The sequence below is a fragment of the Hemiscyllium ocellatum genome, chromosome 47 (genome assembly GCF_020745735.1).
Source record: "Hemiscyllium ocellatum isolate sHemOce1 chromosome 47, sHemOce1.pat.X.cur, whole genome shotgun sequence".
Lineage (NCBI taxonomy): Eukaryota > Metazoa > Chordata > Chondrichthyes > Orectolobiformes > Hemiscylliidae > Hemiscyllium > Hemiscyllium ocellatum.
In genome coordinates this window covers 6,680,180-6,697,126 of record NC_083447.1, presented here as the reverse complement: position 1 = coordinate 6,697,126, position 16,947 = coordinate 6,680,180, and the positions used below count along the sequence as shown (strand labels likewise).

Here is a 16,947-nt window from a genome sequence, read left to right as displayed (position 1 = left end):
CTTAGGCTTTTAGTTCCCTGCCATTACAACACTCCACCATGTTCCCTGGACGACATCTCTGTCTCAGGCCTGCTGCAGTGTTCCAGCGAAGCTCAGCACCAGCTCAAAAAACATCTCATTTTTGGCTGAGGGACCCTACAAGCTGTTTCCTAGTTTGTGTAAAAAGGTCCAGCGTTCCAAGGAAGTACAAAGATAAGGCTGTTAGCTTTTCCTGAAGTGCACTATTGACCGGGAAAATCAAGTAGCCACCCATTCATCAAGCTGCATCACGTACATTGAGCTGCCCCAACATCTGAATGATGAGGCCGAGTGGCAGAGAAGGAACAAAAAGGAAGCAAATCCCACACTCCAGGCCCCTGTACCTTGTAGGATGTCCTGTCTGTACCCAAAGGAGTCGAGAATCGGTCAGTTAAGTCCCAACCAGCAGAAACTCACTCAAATTGAGGGTCAACTGATGATGAGTCACAGGATGATGCAGCACGGAAGGAGGCCCTTAGGCCCATCATGCCAGCATTGGCCCCTTTATAGATTTGTCCCATTCCCCTTCTGTTTTTCTCATAGTCCTGCGAGATTTCCCTTGTCAATTCCCTGGAAGGTTATCGTGAATTATCGACACTATTTGCATCAACAACAAAAACAGAATTGGCTAGAAGAGCTCAGCAGGTCTGACAACATCTGTGAAGAGAAATCAGAGTTATCTACCTGGACTTCAAAATGGCCTTTGACAAGTCATAGAGTCATAGAGATGTACAGCATGGGAACAGACCCTTCGGTCCAGCCCGTCCATGCCGACCAGATATCCCAACCCAATCTAGTCCCACCTGTCAGCACCCGACTCATATCCCTCCAAACCCTTCCTATTCATATGTCCATCCAAATGGTGCCGCACAGGAGGTTACTGAGTAAGATAAGGGCCCATGGTATCAAATGCAAGGTGCTAGCATGGATGGAAGCTTGGCTGTCTGGCAGAAAGCAGACAATGGGGATAAAAGGGTCCTTCTCAGGATGGCAGCCAGTGACAAGTGGTGTTCCACAAGGTTCAGTGTTGGGATCACAACTTTTCACTTTATACATTAACGATCTAGATGAAGGAACTGAGGGCACTCTGGCTAGGTTTGCAGATGATACAAAGATAGGGAGAGGGGCAGGTAGCATTGAGGAGACTGGGAGGCAGCAGAAGGATTTGTACAGGTTAGGAGAGCAGGCGAAGAAGTGGCAGATGGAGTACAATGTGGGAAAGTGTGTGGTCATGCATCTTGGTAGGAAGAATAGAGGCATGGAGTATTTTCTAAAGGAAAGAAAATTCATAAGTCTGAAGTGCAAAGAAACTTGGGTGTTCTAGTCCAGGATTCTCTCAAGGTAAACTTGCAGGTTGAGTCAGTAGTTAGGAAGTCAAATGCAATGATGGTATTTATTTTGAGAGGACTTGAATATAAAAGCAGGTATGTACTTCTGAGGTTCTCTAAGGCTCTGGTCAGACCACATTTGGAGTGTTGTACGCAGTTTCAGGCCCCATGTCTCAGGAAGGATGTACTGGCCCTGGAGCGTGTTCAGAGGAGATTCACAAGAATGGTCCCAGGAAAGAATAGCTTAACATATGAGGAACGCTTGAGTACTCTGAGTCTACACTCGATGGAGTTTAGAAGGAGGAGATCTAATTGAAATATGCAGAATACTGAATGGCCTAGATAGAGTGGATGCTGGGAAGATGTTTCCATTGGTAGGAAATATTAAGAGCTGAGGGCACAGCCTTAGAGTAAAGGTAAGACCTTTTAGAATGGAGATAAAGTGAAAATTATTCAACCAGACAATGGTGAATCTATGGAATCCACTGCCACAGAAGGCTGTGGAGGCCAGGTCATGGAGTATATTTAAGACTGAGATAGATAGGTTCTTGATTGTCAAGGGATCAAGGGCTACAGGGAGAAAATGGGGTCGAGAAACTTATCAGGTAAAAAATGAGGTCTGCAGATGCTGGAGATCAGAGCTGAAAATGTGTTGCTGGTTAAAGCACAGCAGGTCAGGCAGCATCCGAGGAACAGGAAATTCGACGTTTCGGGCCAGAGCCCTTCATCGGGAATCCTGATTTTGATTCCTGATGAAAGGCTTATGCCCGAAACGGTGAATCTCCTGCTCCTTGGATGCTGCCTGACCTGCTGCGCTTTAACCAGCAACACATTTTCAGTCGAGAAACTTATCAGCCATGATTGAATGGAGGAGCAGACTCAATGGGCTGAATGGCCTAACTTCTGCTCCAATATCTCATGGTCTTAAGTGATGATTATCAAAGGTTATGTTAACAAATGGACTTCATTGTTGTAGAGGATGGAATGTTGGGCATTGGCCCTTTAAGAGAATGACGTTTTATGGGTGATGTAACGTCACAAGGGGCGGTACAAATGACGTCATCCAGAAGGCGGGACGTGCCCTAAGGAAGTGACGAAAGCGGTCGCCATGGTGGTCGGCGCGTTCCCCATCGCCAAGCTGCTGATGCTCGGGATCCGCCAGGTCAGCCGGCCGCTCGCCAACTCCATCAAGGCGAACGCCCGGAGGAATGAGTTCTTTAGGCGTTATATCTGCTTGCCCCCGGCGCAGGGTGAGTGAGGCAGCGACTCAGCCTGAAGCGGGTAGGCCGCTCGGCGAGGGGGGGGCGGGGCCTGACCGCCGGAAGCCACCCCTCCGCCCTCGGTGACGGACAGCCATCTGGCCAATGGGAGCTGCGGGGGCTGGCGCCTTGACCAATCACGTTGTCCGGTGGCGCTGATCGACGGCTCGGGGGGGTGGTTCCTGGTGAATGTCACTTTGAGGCTTGAGAGAGGAACCACTGGAGAAAGGGGCAGGAGGCCACTCAGCCCATCGCATCAGTACAGGCTCCCTGAGCATTTCCACTCAGTGCTAACGTTTCTGTTTAATAATATCTTTGAAAATGGTGGATAGAATAGAGAAGAGACAAAAAAAAAGTCCCTGCAGATGCTGGGATCCAGAGGGAGGAGGCTGGGAGAACATTACAAACCAGGCAGCATCAAGAGGCAACATTCTGGGTATATCCCTCCTTCAGGACTGAGGTTAGAGGTATGGGGAACTGCAGATAGAAGGGTGGGGAGAGGGGTAGAGGTAGGCGAACACAGGGACTGGGTATGACCAAGTTAGTTGATGGGAAGAATTAAAGAAAGCATATGGTACACTTGCCTTTATTGGTCAGAGTACTCAGTACAGGGGTTGGGGGGTCATGTTGCAGCTGTACAGGGCATTGGTTAGGCCACCGTTGGAATATTGCATTCAATTCTGGTCTCCTTCCTATCGGAAGGATGTTGTGAAACTTGAAAGGGTTCAGAAAAGATTTACAAGGATGTTGGAGGGTTTGAGCTACAGGGAGAGGCCGAACAGGCTGGAGCTGTTTTCTCTGGAGCATCAGAGGCTGAGGGGTGACCTTTATAGAGGCTATAAAATCATGATGGACATGGATAAGGCTAGTAGACAAGGTCAGCACGGTGGCAGTGGTTAGCACAGCGCCAGAGACCCGGGTTCAATTCCCGCCTCAGGCGACTGACTGTGTGGAGTTTGCACGTTTTCCCCGTGTCTGCATGGGTTTCCTCCGGGTGCTCCGGTTTCCTCCCACAGTCCAAAGATGTGCGGGTCAGGTAAATTGGCCATGCTAAATTGTCCGTAGTGTTAGGTAGGGGGTAAATGTAGGGGTATGGGTGGGTTACGCTTCGGCGGGTCGGTGTGGACTTGTTGGGCCGAAGGGCCTGTTTCCACACTGTAAGTAATCTAATCTAATCTAATCCAATCTAGTCTTTTCCCCAGGGTAGCAGAGTCCAAAACTAGAAGGCATAGATTTAAGGTGAGAGGGGAAATATTTGAAAGGGACTTTCAGGGGAATGTTTTCACACAGAGGGTGGTGCATGTCTTGAATGAGCTGCCAGAGGAAGTGGGGGAGACTCTCACAGTTACAACACTTAAAATGAATAGGAATGATTTAGAGGGATATGGGTCAAATGGGTGTTTCAGTTTAGGATATCTGGTTGGCATGGACAAGTTGGACCAAAGGGACTGTTTCCGTGCTGTACAGCTCTAGGATACAGAAGGCTATGGAGGCCAAGTCACTAAAGATAGATTCAAGGGGAGAGGAGGGAAGGGTGAAGGTTTGTTGGGACGGGGAATGGATGAGAGGGTCTGAGGAAAGGGGGATGTGGTTGTGACAGGGAAGCTGGGAATTGGTGGGAGCAACGGAAAGTAAAAGAGTGCAGGGGATGGGGTAAATGGAGAGGTGAGGGTAATTGATAGACAGGCTTTGGAGTTGTGAATCTGGCCATATAGGAATGGACTGCCACTAGTTACTGTCAATTTCACTGGGTTTGTGCCCTTTACCAGATTCTCCTCATGAAAGCTGTAATTTCAGAAAGGGCAGTGATAGGAATAATTCATGCATACGCTCCTTGATTGACTTCAACACTCAAAATGCTGATAATGTTCCCATCTGCCAAGGCTCTGGCTTGCTCCTGGTGCTCTGTTTCAGCTCTAATACCCCAAGGTAGAATTTTAAAAGTTGGCTTTCTGTTCAATCACAGAGGGCATCATAGGTCAATCTGATCGAGAATGCATACCTTCAAACAAGATTTGGGGAAGGGCGTGATTGCAAGCAGAAGCTCTGGTTGGTTTTAACTTAAATGTGGAATGTCAGTCATGGTGTGCATAGCCCTTGGTGATGGAGGTGAATTTAGCACAGGCTGGGGATTGAAAGTCAACTGGGTGTTGGAGATGGACTGTTCGGGAGGCGGCAGAAGTCCTGTAACAGATGTTGAGACAGAGACTGCGACCTGACCTGGTGGCCTTTCTGTTGCAGCCTATCACTGGATTGAAATGAAAACCAAGATGAGGATCATGGGGTTCAAAAGTGGTATGGTGCAACCCTTGAGCGAGGAGGTCGCAGCGGACCTGGGCGCCGAGCTTCTGGGAGAGGGCATTGTATTCTTCATCGGAGGCGCCTGCATCTTTGCCGAGTACATGAGGCAGTCCGCCAACTCGGCGAGAAAAGAGGAGGAACTGACCAGCACGCTGCAGAGCCTGCAGGAGCAGGTAGCCCAGCTCTCCCTGACTGTCGAAGAACTGGACGCCCGGATCCGAGAAAACAATCGTCTCATCCACTCACTCCCTCAGCACTCAAAGTAGCGCTCTGAGCTGAGGTTTGAGGGAAGGGGGTTGGGGAAAAAAAAACACCCATTGGGGATGAAAGTTGCCCCCAATTCAGACAGCTGCTTGGGTTTTAAAAAAAACTCTTCCAAGTGACTCCTGCTACATTGGGATGTGGGAGCAGGGGGGTTTGAGCACTGAAGACTTGCCTGCTATAAACACCTCTGATTTTGACATGCCTGCTGTAAATTCCTTAGTCCTGTTTGTACTTCTGTTTGAATTCATGGCTGTATAAACCATCGTTTGGGCTATCACAGCGAGTGTGCCCTGGAACCCCTGTAACAGTTTGGCAATCATGTGTTTGAATTTTGCCAGGTTGCGTTGGACCATTCCCTGGGTTTCATTCTCCGTTTCATGCCACATAGCGACTTCACACCGGAAGAACCATCAGCTGGAAGGAACGATAGACTCATAAGAGTGCCTTGCAGAAACTGCCTTTGGGAACCTGTGTCACCCTGACTTGCCTTGTTTGAGTAAAGCAAGTCTCTCTGTCTCGTCCACAAGTGTCCACTGCCTGGAAAACACTACTGTCTTTGGGAATTTTGGCCAAACAGTGTATTTCTCAACATGCAACGTTGCTACACTTGAGTTTATGTTCCTGCCTGCATTTTAGTTCTGTGTATGCCTGGAACAGAGGATGTATTAAAGATTTTAATACAATGACAGAGACACACATCTTGCACCATTAGGATGAACTGTGACTTTTCTTTCTTGCAATCTTTAACAGTATGCTAAACATGTCCAGTAAGAAGACATATAAAGGGATACCAAACTTATGCAAATTTATGTAAAGAAATAACAACATATACTGACAATATGGCACCCCAACAGTTTCAGACAGGGAACGGATGTCTATGCTTAGTATCCCACCTTCTGATCTTATATTGCAGTTAGACTCACCTGGTGTTAGTGTCCAAGCTAGTGATTATTTACTATAAAATGTGGATCATGTTTCTTCATTACTGATGGAGTTATAAATTTCAGCAGTAAAGGGCTGAATTTGGCATGTGTGTTTTTTTTTGTTGGTGGGAACGGATTGAGGTTCCTTCCCTGTACCTTTCTCCTCAATCCTGCCTCAATGTTAATATTTTGCTAAAGTACATAGATGTACGACATCAAGTTGAGCTGTGCAAACTCACTGGCAAAAAAGGCCTTTCTGAATCTGTGGTTTAATCCCAGGAGTGTTCGAAGGTGGGTGACGCTTGAGTAAATGTTAGGTGTCTGCCTGGGGTGATGAATTAAGGATGTATTTAAACCATCACTTTAGCTTGGTTCTCAAATTGGCAACCTGATGTAGGGAGGCTCAGCAATTTGTAGTCATGTCAGTTGATTTAGAATTATGCTTGCTCTATGACCACTTTCTCACAGTACCACTGTTTTATTGAAAATACACTTGAGTATTAGGCATTGGCTTCATTAAGATGTTTTCACATCTAGAATAAATTTGTGAAGGCCAAATTGTTACTTGTAATAATACAATTGTACAAATGGACTAAAGTGTTACAGTTTCATCAGCATTATAGTGGCTGGGAGTGGTGAGGCCCTGTTAAAATGGCCAGTGTGTTGTACCTCCAAATTTCACATGCAGGCCAACTGTGGCTTAGAGGAAAGCTTGCTTGCCTGTACATCAAGTCCCAATTCAGAGAGACCGGACCATAGTATGTTGACTTATACTCCCAGTACAGTACTGTGTCACTGGTACAGTGTTGGAGATGCTACCTTTCAGTGGCAAACACTGGTCTGTGATAGTGATGTCAACAGCATGGGTTCAATTCCTACACTAGCTGAAGTTACCATGAAGGATTCTCCTTCTAAACCACTTCCCCTGGCCAGAACCATAGTAACCCTCAGGTTAAACCACCACTCGTTCTCTCTCACTTCGATGTGAGTGTGTACCTATGGTCCAGTAGGACTTTGGCTCCTGTATTTTTTTTTTAGAAAAAGCAATGGTTACTTGACTCTTGACATTAGACTACTGTAACCCTCTCAGCTCTCTGTCTATCTATCCCTCCCCCAGCAATCTCTGCTCATTCCCCAAGATTGCAAAGGCCATGTGTGGAGTGTCATGTGGCAGGAGACAGAGATCTGTGAGTGTGTGTATGGTCTCAGCTTAGCGCTGTGATCTTTGCTTTAATGACTGAAATGCCCACTTGTAATAAAAAGATTTATTTACAAAACATTGTAAAATAATTATAAATAAAATCTATTGATGACAATGTGATGTGGTTTAAAACTTGAATATAATGAAGCCTAGTAACAGGAGGCTTGCCCACCAAGCATGCTCAAGGACAACAGTGAATTGTAGCTGTCTGCCAAATCTTTATCACTCTTCCTGTTGATGGACTAAGGAAGAGTTGCAGAAATTAATGCTGAGTCTGAAATTAGAAGCAGTTTAATTATGACCACAGGCATAGCCAATAAACCTACAACTAAGGACCTACCACCTCTCCTACTTTTAAACTGCCAGCTTTGTAGTAACCATGCACTACTCGTACCTCATTAAGTACGAAAGAACCTTTGCTATAGGTTAAAGCTGCCTTGGTGAAAATCAGACACAGAGCTGCAAGTCTGATATCAAAAGGTATCTGAAACCAAATGGTCAGAAGAGTGTCAAACTGCACTATTAGTTTTTGGATGCTGATTGAGTTTTTAAATTCAAGACTGGGATGTAGAAGAGCTACAGCAAGGTTACGGAGTCATCCACAAGTTACAGCTTCAACATCCAGCTCAGTGTGGCACAGGTAAAACTGTCAGTGTTACAAAAGGTCCCTGCTATCCTTGACAGCACCGTATCAGCTGATAGTGAGGAAATGAATTTGACGACTAGCTGGGATTGAGCTCACTGGAACCCAAACCAAAACAAACATTAAAATAAAAATGGATCATAAAAAATGGATTCCTTAAACTAAATCTGAAGCATTGTATCAAGTTGTGAGAATTTAGCCACTGGAAATAAAAAAAAGCACAGTATTTGCAAGCATTGGTCACAACGTCATACAGATGGCAGCAGAAACTGTGGCACTGTTGCAAGTTTTAGTCACCCAGGGGGTACCCTCAACACATCCCAGGCCATCCCTGGAAAACAGCAAAGGCTGAATTTATTTAAGGACGAGTTGGATGGATTTCTTAATTCGGGGCGAGACAGGAAAGTGGAACTTTGGACCTGATAAGATCAGCCACAATTTTACTGTACGGTGGAACAGGCACAAGAGACTGAATGACCTCCTCATGCCCCGAGCTGATAATTCAGAACCAGGTTTCACAGGACACCACAAATTCCCCACTAACACATTTCACTCTCTTGAATTACATCCAGTTTGCCATTACATTTATCTCAAAATGAAGTCTAAAAAATTGAATAAAAACATGTTTAAAAATGGACATGAACTGACTAGGTCAAAATCCACAGTAGCTGGTCAGTCTGCAATTCTCCAAACACCATTACACAAGCTGCACAGGGGAGGGTCATCTGAAAATCACAGACAAGATTAAAAACAGCAAAGATTTCTCAAGTGTTGCTGTGCAACTGGTTTGAGAGAGATTTCAAGAGGTGAAGCAGGGAAAATAGAAACAAACAAAGCTGCATAATTTACAAACACAGAGAGCATTCAGGCAAAGTTGCTTTAGAAATCATGCACCTGATTCTTAAGAGTGAAAGGTCTCGGTTGGGCGAAAAGTCGAGTGGTAATCTTACTGCAGAGCAAAAGAACGTTGAAGGGAATAGAAAAGGCTAAATACCAACTATCACTTTAATTGCTGCTTTAAGGCTGAGAGAGAGAGATTCTTGATCAGTAGGGGAAAATCAAGAGTTACAGGGAAAAGGCAGGAATGTGGACGGGAGGAGTGTTGGATTAGCCATGATCATATTGCATGTCTTAAGGGGCTGAATGGCCTCTTCCTGATCTTATTCCACTCTTAGCAGGCATCAGTGGAAACTGCTATGGGTAAATTTTGAAATGATATTCGGGAATCCTTCAAAAACGAACTTGTAGATATGGAGCGAAAATGTTGTAAGTATTAAATAAATAAGTTGATGTTAAAATAGGGACACAAATCATTCTGATTAAATAGTCTTTCTTTATAATAGGAGAGATTGGGCCTGTTTTCTTCAGAGGCAATCTCACAAAAACTTACAAAATTCTTAAAAGGACTCAACTGTGTGGATGTAGAAAGAATGTTTCACTGGCTGTGGGTCTCAGTTTCATAGTAAAGGGGGGGATTTATTCACTCTCCGGGTTAGTAAATCTTTGGAATTCTTGACCTCAGAAGGCCCAAACACTTAAGTAGTTTCAAGACAGAAATTGATAGATTTCAAGAGACTAATGACATGAAGGGTTATGAGGTTACGTTGGAAAATAGCTTTGAGGTAAATCAGCCATGATCTAGGACGGCACAGCAGGCTCAAAAGGGCTGAATGGCCTACACTTGGTCCCATGTACCTAACAATTAACTGATATCATTGTAAAGTTATTCTGCCTTATGTTCTTTTTGGTGCTGCGTCCAGACCTTTCAGGAACGGAATCAAGAAACACTGTTTTCATTTTCTGTCGTTCATCGCCTGCCAAAGTGCCAGAGAAACTCAGCAGGTCTGGTGGCGTGTGTGGAGAGAGAAACAGAGTCAACCCTGAGGGTTGAGTGCGGTTCCTCTTCAGAACGAAAGGGTGGTAGAAATAGGATGGGTTTTATGCCATAGGTAGGCAGCAGGAGGCACTGTAGAATAATGAGAAAGTCAGAAAGCAGAAGAGATAAAATTATGAAACAATAGGCGAAGAGAGTGATGATAGAGGTTTGGAACTCACTTCCAAAGACAGCAACAAGTGCTAGCTAAATCCATTGTTAATTTTGAATCAAATTTAGTCTGTTGGCCAAAGGCATGGATAGGAGTCAAAGGAAGGCAAGTGGAGCTCAGTTGCAGATCAGACAAGAACTCAAGGAATGATGAGTAAGGAGCAAGGGGCTAAGTGACTGACTCCTTATTCCCAGACCACATTTAGTTCATTGGACAACCACGTGTGTCTTCTGCCCTGTGATGCTCGAATGTCTGCGCTGGTCTGATATGGGAATTACAAACACGGAATCTAGCACTCAGTTACTTCATACAGCTCTCTAAATATTGTACAGGACACTGGGGAGAACCACAATCTGTATTCATGTGAAAACGATGTGGAGGTGCCAGTGTTGGACTGGGTGGTCAAGGTCAGACGTCACACGACATCAGGTTCAGTCCAACAGGTTTATTTGAAATCACAAGCCTTTGAACCCTTGGTGGGCTGAGCTTTGAAAGCTTGTGTTTTGAAATAAACCTGTTGGACTATAACCTGGTGTGTTTTGGAGATGCCACTGTTGGGCTGGGATATACAAAGTTAAAAATCACACAACACCAGGATTTATAGTCCAACAAGTTTAATTGAAAGCACAAGCTTTTGGATGAAGGAGCAGCACTCTGAAAGCTAGTGTGCTTCCAATTAAACCTGTTGGACTATAACCTGGTGTGGTGTAATTTTTAACTCTGGTGTTGTGTGACTTTCTGACTTAATGTGAAAAGTTTGGGAGTCCATTTTCACCAGCAACTAGTTGCGATCTCCCAAGTGAGGAACTACCAGGATAGTCAACTGGCTAGAAATTGGTTACACCTTGTCAAAACCAGCTCCAGACACACAATAATCTCGGTTAATCATTCTATAGTGTTGCATTTTGGCCACAAGGTTTATCAAATAGTGTAATAGTCACACAAAGGTGACAACTCTCACCGTTTGTCCAGAAACTTATCCTATTTTCTATATAAAAAAAACAAAAAGAAAATTCCTATCTGCAGCGAACAAATCTAGTCATTCAGTTCTTCCATCTAGTCTGAGAAAAGGAGGGCTGGTTTAGCACACGCAGGTTGGCTGCTTCTGACCTGGGCTACATGGGTGGTGTCAGGCAGGTTGTGTCTGTGCCCACACGCTCCTGCCTCACCCTGCCCTCCGTCCCCTCCCGTGCCCTCAGTTTGTCATACAGCACCCGCCGGAAGGATCTGCTCCTCAGCTCACTCGGTCCGTGCGCCAAGCTTCTCCATGTACTCCTGCAGCGCGTTGAGCCTGGCATCGATTTCAGAAAGGTCGCACGAGTCTAGATAATTTTCTGGAGGGAGTGGGGGAAGAAAGGCTTTTAGACGATTCCATCTTTGGCAATCCAACTCGGTATCAGAGTTGTGCTAAACACATAAACACTACTTTGTTCCTCTGCTTGCACACTTGCTGAGCCAGGTAGTTTCCGCACCACATCTGCACGGCCGACGGCTCCTTCGCCCGGTTCTTCTTGCTCTCCAACAGGAATCTTGCACCCAGCAGTGGGGCTGAAATCAGGGGTTCAGGTTATAGCAAGAGGAATGGAATGTAAATGTAGGCATGATTCGCTACAGGCGTACAGGGGGTCGGGGACACCACATCTGGAGTACTGTGTACAGCTTCAGCCTCCTTAGGACATTACTGTATTGGAAGCGGCTCAGAGAGGGTTCACTCTTGGCAGTTAATGTACGAGGAAAAGGTCGGATTAAGTTCAGCCTGTATCGATCGATTTTAAGAGAACGAGAGGTGATGTTATTGAGACATACAAGATCCTGAACAGACTGGTCCGGGCTAAAAAAAAAAGGTGTCTCTCTTTGTCAGAGAGATTGGAACTAGGGGACGCAGTTTAAAAACAAATGGTGGAGATAAGGAGGAACGTTGATTCTCAGAGGGTCTGAATCTATAGATGTCTTCCCCTAATAGCAATGGGGGCGGATGGGGGTCAAAGTGTACTGGAGGTAGGCAGGAAAGTGAAGCTGAGACCACAATCAAATCAGCCATGATCATACTGAATAGCCTACTGCTCCGAATTTGTACATTATTTGTAAGATGCACAAAACCAGTATTCCTGATCTACAACGAACTTAAGAGATATTTCACCACCTAGGGGGCTCTCCCTCTATGATTCAGGCAATCCCCACCTGAATGCTTTTTCCCTTCCGTTCTGTGGCACGCTGTAGTCTATCCTCAATCACCTCCCATTTCTCATCCACACACTGTCCTTTGGCAAAAAAAATTTCACACTGACACCAATGGCACCCACCATCTGCCTCACCATCACCCCTTCAACTGTTCACTTGCTGAAGTTATCGCTCAAATAAAAGCCAAATGCTGCAGATATTGGAAAACTTACATAAATACAGGAAGTGACAGAGAAACTGGTAGCATCGGTGAAGAGCACAGTGTGACTTAAACTGATGAGCTCTGAAGAAGAATCATACTGAACTTGAAACGTTTCTCTCTCCAGAACCATAGAGTAAAACAGCACAGGAACAGACCTTTCCGTCCAATCAGCCCATACCAACCATAATCCCAAACTAAACTAGCCCCACCTGCCCGCACTCGGACCATATCCCTCCAAACACTTTTTAATTCATGTACTTTTAAACACTAACTGTACTTGCATCTGACACTTTTTCTGGACGCTCATTCTACATATAGATTACCCTCTGTGTAAAAAACAAATTGTCCATTATGTCTTTTTAAATCTTGCTCCTTTCACCTTAAAAGGATGCCCCCAGTCTTGAAATGCCCCACCCTACAGAAAAGACACCTGCCATTCACCCCTCATGATTTGATAAACCTCTATAGAAGGTCACCCCCTCAACTCTCTACACTTCAGTGAGAAAAGTCCTAGCAGATCCAGACTCTCACTATAACAGAAACCCTCCATTCCCTGGTAAATCTCTTCTGAACCCTCCCCAGTTTAACAATGTCCTTTCTCATAACAGGGCGGCCAGAACTGCACACAGTGCTCCAGAACAGGCCTCACCAACATCATGTACAACCTCAATGTTCCAACTCTTATACTCAAAAGGTGTGAACAATAAAGGCAAGCATGCTAAAGCTAAACTGCGGAGTTTCTCTGGGATTTTGTTTTAATCTTAGCTTAAAGATGATCAGGCTGCTGGTCCGACATCTAGCTTTGAAGCAGCAGAAATTTTCTCCAACTTCACACTGGGGAGAGGTTCCAGCCCAATTTAACACTGGGGAGAAACGTTTCTAGCTCCTGCTTGAGACCTGGTTCCCTAGTTACTGACTCCATCCCTCTCCCTGGCGACTGAGTGTTAGCAAACGGAGTCACATTGATTCAAAGTTAGGCTTCCGCTCAGGATTTTTCTCACATTCCTGGAACATCAACTGACTTTTCTCCTATTTCCTCTCACCTGCTACTGAAAAAGTGTCCTTCATCCCTTTGCTACTTTGAGTGGACTATTCCGATGCAGTTTTGGCTGGTCTCTCACATTGCTGTCCAAGTCAAATCCCACTCCACCATCACCCCGCTGCTCGCCAACCGACACTGGCTCTCAGTAAAGCAACACTGCCATTCTCCAATCCTCACTTTTGTATTCATATTCTTCCCAGGCCTCATCTCTATAACCTCCTCCAGGCTCATGACCATCCGAGATCTCAGCACTCCTTTAACTCAGGCCTCTTGAGATTTTAATCACTGTCTTCAAATGCCTGGGCCCTAAACTCTGCAATTCCCCCCCAAACCCTCTCCACTTTGATGTCCTCCTTAAGATGTCAAACCTACACTGTTGACCCTATGTTTGACCATATGAGATGGTGGAATACGTTATTCGTTATTGCAATGAAGCAACTTGGAATGCTGTAATATGTTAAATGCGCTGATGTTCAGTGCAAGGAACTATTACATTGTATAGAACCATGTGCTTACCTTTGTCAGATACCTTGTTTTGTTTAGTTGGGGTGCTGGCTAAACGTTTCTTTGCTTTTGGTTTCCTTTGAGGCTGGAAAAGACATAACAAAGGCTGAGACTTCATTGAATCACAATACAATGGAGGCCACTCAGCCTCTCTCTCCAGTTCTATCTGCAGATTCATTCCTTTCAAGCATCAGTATGCTCTCTCAAAATCTGCCATCTCAGGACCAAGACTATGTTGGATTTTGAATTCTGGCTCAGGAGGGAGGAAATGGACTGGTGCCATGACAGACTGCATGCTGTCTGTCACCCACACCTAACTGAACCATCCACTTACATTGGTGCCAAAGTGGAGAAGATCGAGTCCTTGTACTAAGAGTGGTCCCAGCATGGCTAAGCATTTAAGAAAGATTGCAATGGTTAAACTTTTAGCTTAATTTCTCTATTTTTTGACTTAATACTAAGAGTGACTCTAATGTTTAACTTTTAACTTTCTTCTTTATTTGTTTTTACCTTGTTCTTAAGTTTTTGTACCTAAGATTGGTACTTGTGGTGACATTGAAAATTTTTCACAGTACCCCAGTACTTGAGTAGAGTCATACAGCATGGAAACAGACTCTTTGGTCCAACTCGTTCACGCTGACTAGATATTCCTAAATTAACCTACTCCCAATTGCCAGCACCTGGCCCATATCCTTCTAAACTGTTCCAATTCATATACCCATCCAGGTGCCTTTTAAATGTTGTAATTGTACCAGCCTCCACCACTTCCTCTGGCAGCTCATTCCACACATGCACCACCCTTTGCATGAAAAAGTTGCCCCTTAGGTCCCTTTTATATCTTTCCCCTCTTACCCTAAACTTATGCCCTCTAGTATTGCATGCCCCTACCCCAAGGAAAAGACCTTGACTATTTATCCTATCCATGTCCCTCATAACTTTATAAACCTCTATAAGGTCACCCCTCAGCCTCTGATGCTCCAGGGAAAACAGCCCCAAGCCTATACATCCTCTCCCTGTAGCTCAAACCCTCCAAACCTGGCAACATCCTTGTGAAACATGAAAGGGTTCAGAAAAGATTTACATCATCCTTTCTATAGCAGGGAGATTAGAACAACATTCCAAAAATGGCCTAACCAGTACATGTGCCAATAAAGTCTAAATCTAAAACTATAACAACATTTAAAAGGCATTTGAATAGGAAAGGTTTAGAGGGATGTGGGCCAAGTACTGGCTAATGGGACTAGATTAGGTTGGGATACCCGGTTGGCATAGATGAGTTGGATCAAAGGGTCTGTTTCTGTGCTGTACACCTCTATGACTGTAAAGATGGGGAAGGAACAGCAGAGGGAAGGCGATGAAATTTATAAGTGCCTCTCACAAAGAGTCAACATCAGGACTATACCTCAATTAGCGTCATTATACAAGAAGTTAAATGATCATTAGCACATCGCTGTTTGTGGGAGCGTGCTGTGAGCCCTGTTCCTTACATTACAACTGTGACATGTACATGATCGGTTGTAAAATTGGGACATTCTGAGATTGTTAAAAGGTGCTATAAAACTGCAAATGTTTCTTACTATCTACTGTGAAATTGAACCTTTAGAAATAGTGTTATCCAGAGACAATGAGAGTGGTTTTCAGCAGCACATTCAGACATGGTCCACAGTAGAGGATGGTTTGACTGGTGGACAGAGTTCAAAGCAAAATCATGCTATAAATTACAGGGTACATAACTTGTGGGATTCTGGCTTTCCATTGATCAGGAATCTACTCACCAAGTTCGGACTGCTCCAAGATGCCAATCCTAATGGCCGTTTAGGTTTTCTGCTTCTATGCAATCTGTTATTGGAGGGGGGAGCAAGGAGCAAAATAAAAAAAAATTATTCTCTTAGACTAGTTACAGACTGCTGGATATTTTAGTAAAGTTTCAACAAGAGTGAGTGATTTAAATCTGCAACTCCTCATCTGTGCTGGGAGTGTCCTGAATTATACTGAGTGGTCAAATAAATCAGGACTGACCAGTGAACTATATAAACCTGAAAGAAAACCAGAAATTGCTGGAGAAACTCAGCAAGTCTGGCAGCGTCTGCGGAGAGAAAGCAGAATTAACGTTCCTAGTCCAGTGACCCTTCTTCAGAACAGATAAACGTGGAATCTGACACAAAGCATCTTAAACACAAAGGCCATTAACTGAATTGTGCCTGAACTTTCTGACTGAGCTATCTAGTTAGTTGTATTCCCCTGCTCTTTCACCCTTGACCTGCAATTGTTATTAAAATACAGATTCAATGTACACATCCAAGTTCTACGAAATTTTAGTTCACAGGAAGTTTTCTTGAGGTAGAAAGAAAAGGCAGGTTACTTGTAACATACAGTGTGACCCTTTACAACCACTGGGAGACTGGTGTGTCACTACAGATTTCTGATTGTGGTTGATGTTTTAACAATATCTGGGACCACAGTCAAAAGCTGGTCAGTCAGTCACAGTGCATCTTTGCAGCTGGAACACTCCTGTTTCCAAGTTGCTAGGTCATGAGTCCAAGCCTCACAGCATCTAATCTGAGTGCAGTACTGAGGAAGCAATACATGACTAGAAATGTCATCTTTTAGATGGGAGATCAAACTGAGGCCCTGCCTACCTACTCAGGTAGACATGGGAGATGCCTCTACCACTATTTGAAGAGTTAAGTCTTCCACTCACAACCAGAGCTGTGCAGAGGTTTTATTTAGACATTGTACAATTGTCAGTAGGGTATCAGGCTGGAATACTAAACCACACCGCACTAGGGGTTGATGACAGAGGACAGATCAAGCTGTGTTGGGTGTTTGGATGCGAAGTGAACTTATTGAACTTAACAGGTCACTGGGGACAATAGTTTCTCTCATGGCAAATATTTACAAGTGGGGGCACACTTTAAAGATAAGGAGTCTCCTGTAGAAGATGAAAATGGATCTCTTCTCTCAAAAGGGTTGTTCATATTTTTTTAAAATGCATTCATGGGATGAGGGCATTGCTGGCTAGGCCACCATTTAATG

At 44.6% G+C, this 16,947-nt stretch overlaps 2 protein-coding genes across 4 annotated transcripts in view; one reads left to right on the top strand and one right to left on the bottom strand.

Moving 5' to 3' along the window:
- Positions 1-2,425: 2,425 nt before the first annotated feature.
- On the top strand, positions 2,426-7,409 carry opa3 (outer mitochondrial membrane lipid metabolism regulator OPA3). Of its 2 annotated transcripts, none has more exons than XM_060855889.1 (2): positions 2,426-2,596; positions 4,847-7,409. In XM_060855889.1, exons 1-2 carry the CDS (start codon positions 2,455-2,457, stop codon positions 5,170-5,172), a joined length of 468 nt encoding a protein of 155 aa, XP_060711872.1. In that variant the 5' UTR covers positions 2,426-2,454; the 3' UTR covers positions 5,173-7,409. The 2 variants fall into 2 exon arrangements, with proteins under 2 accessions (XP_060711872.1, XP_060711873.1); XM_060855890.1 differs by lacking the exon at positions 2,426-2,596 and adding an exon at positions 4,180-4,534.
- ccdc61 (coiled-coil domain containing 61) overlaps positions 7,375-16,947 on the bottom strand; it is a 34,945-nt gene continuing 25,372 nt past the window's right edge. Inside the window, exons 12-14 of one of the 2 annotated variants that reach the window (XM_060855888.1) lie at positions 15,687-15,750; positions 13,924-13,996; positions 7,375-11,316 (exon numbers count right to left, since the gene is read on the bottom strand). In XM_060855888.1, coding sequence (XP_060711871.1) covers positions 11,222-11,316; positions 13,924-13,996; positions 15,687-15,750 — 232 coding nt within the window. In that variant the 3' untranslated portion in view covers positions 7,375-11,221. The other variant, XM_060855887.1, reaches the window with a different exon arrangement.

What these genes read in the sequence shown, in the direction of transcription:
- opa3 (XM_060855889.1), top strand. Translation starts at nt 2,455, where the DNA reads ATGGTGGTCGGCGCGTTCCCCATCGCCAAGCTGCTGATGCTCGGGATC. An exon ending in CTGCTTGCCCCCGGCGCAGG is followed by an intron (nt 2,597 to 4,846) that starts GTGAGTGAGGCA and finishes TTTCTGTTGCAG; the next exon opens with CCTATCACTGGATTGAAATG.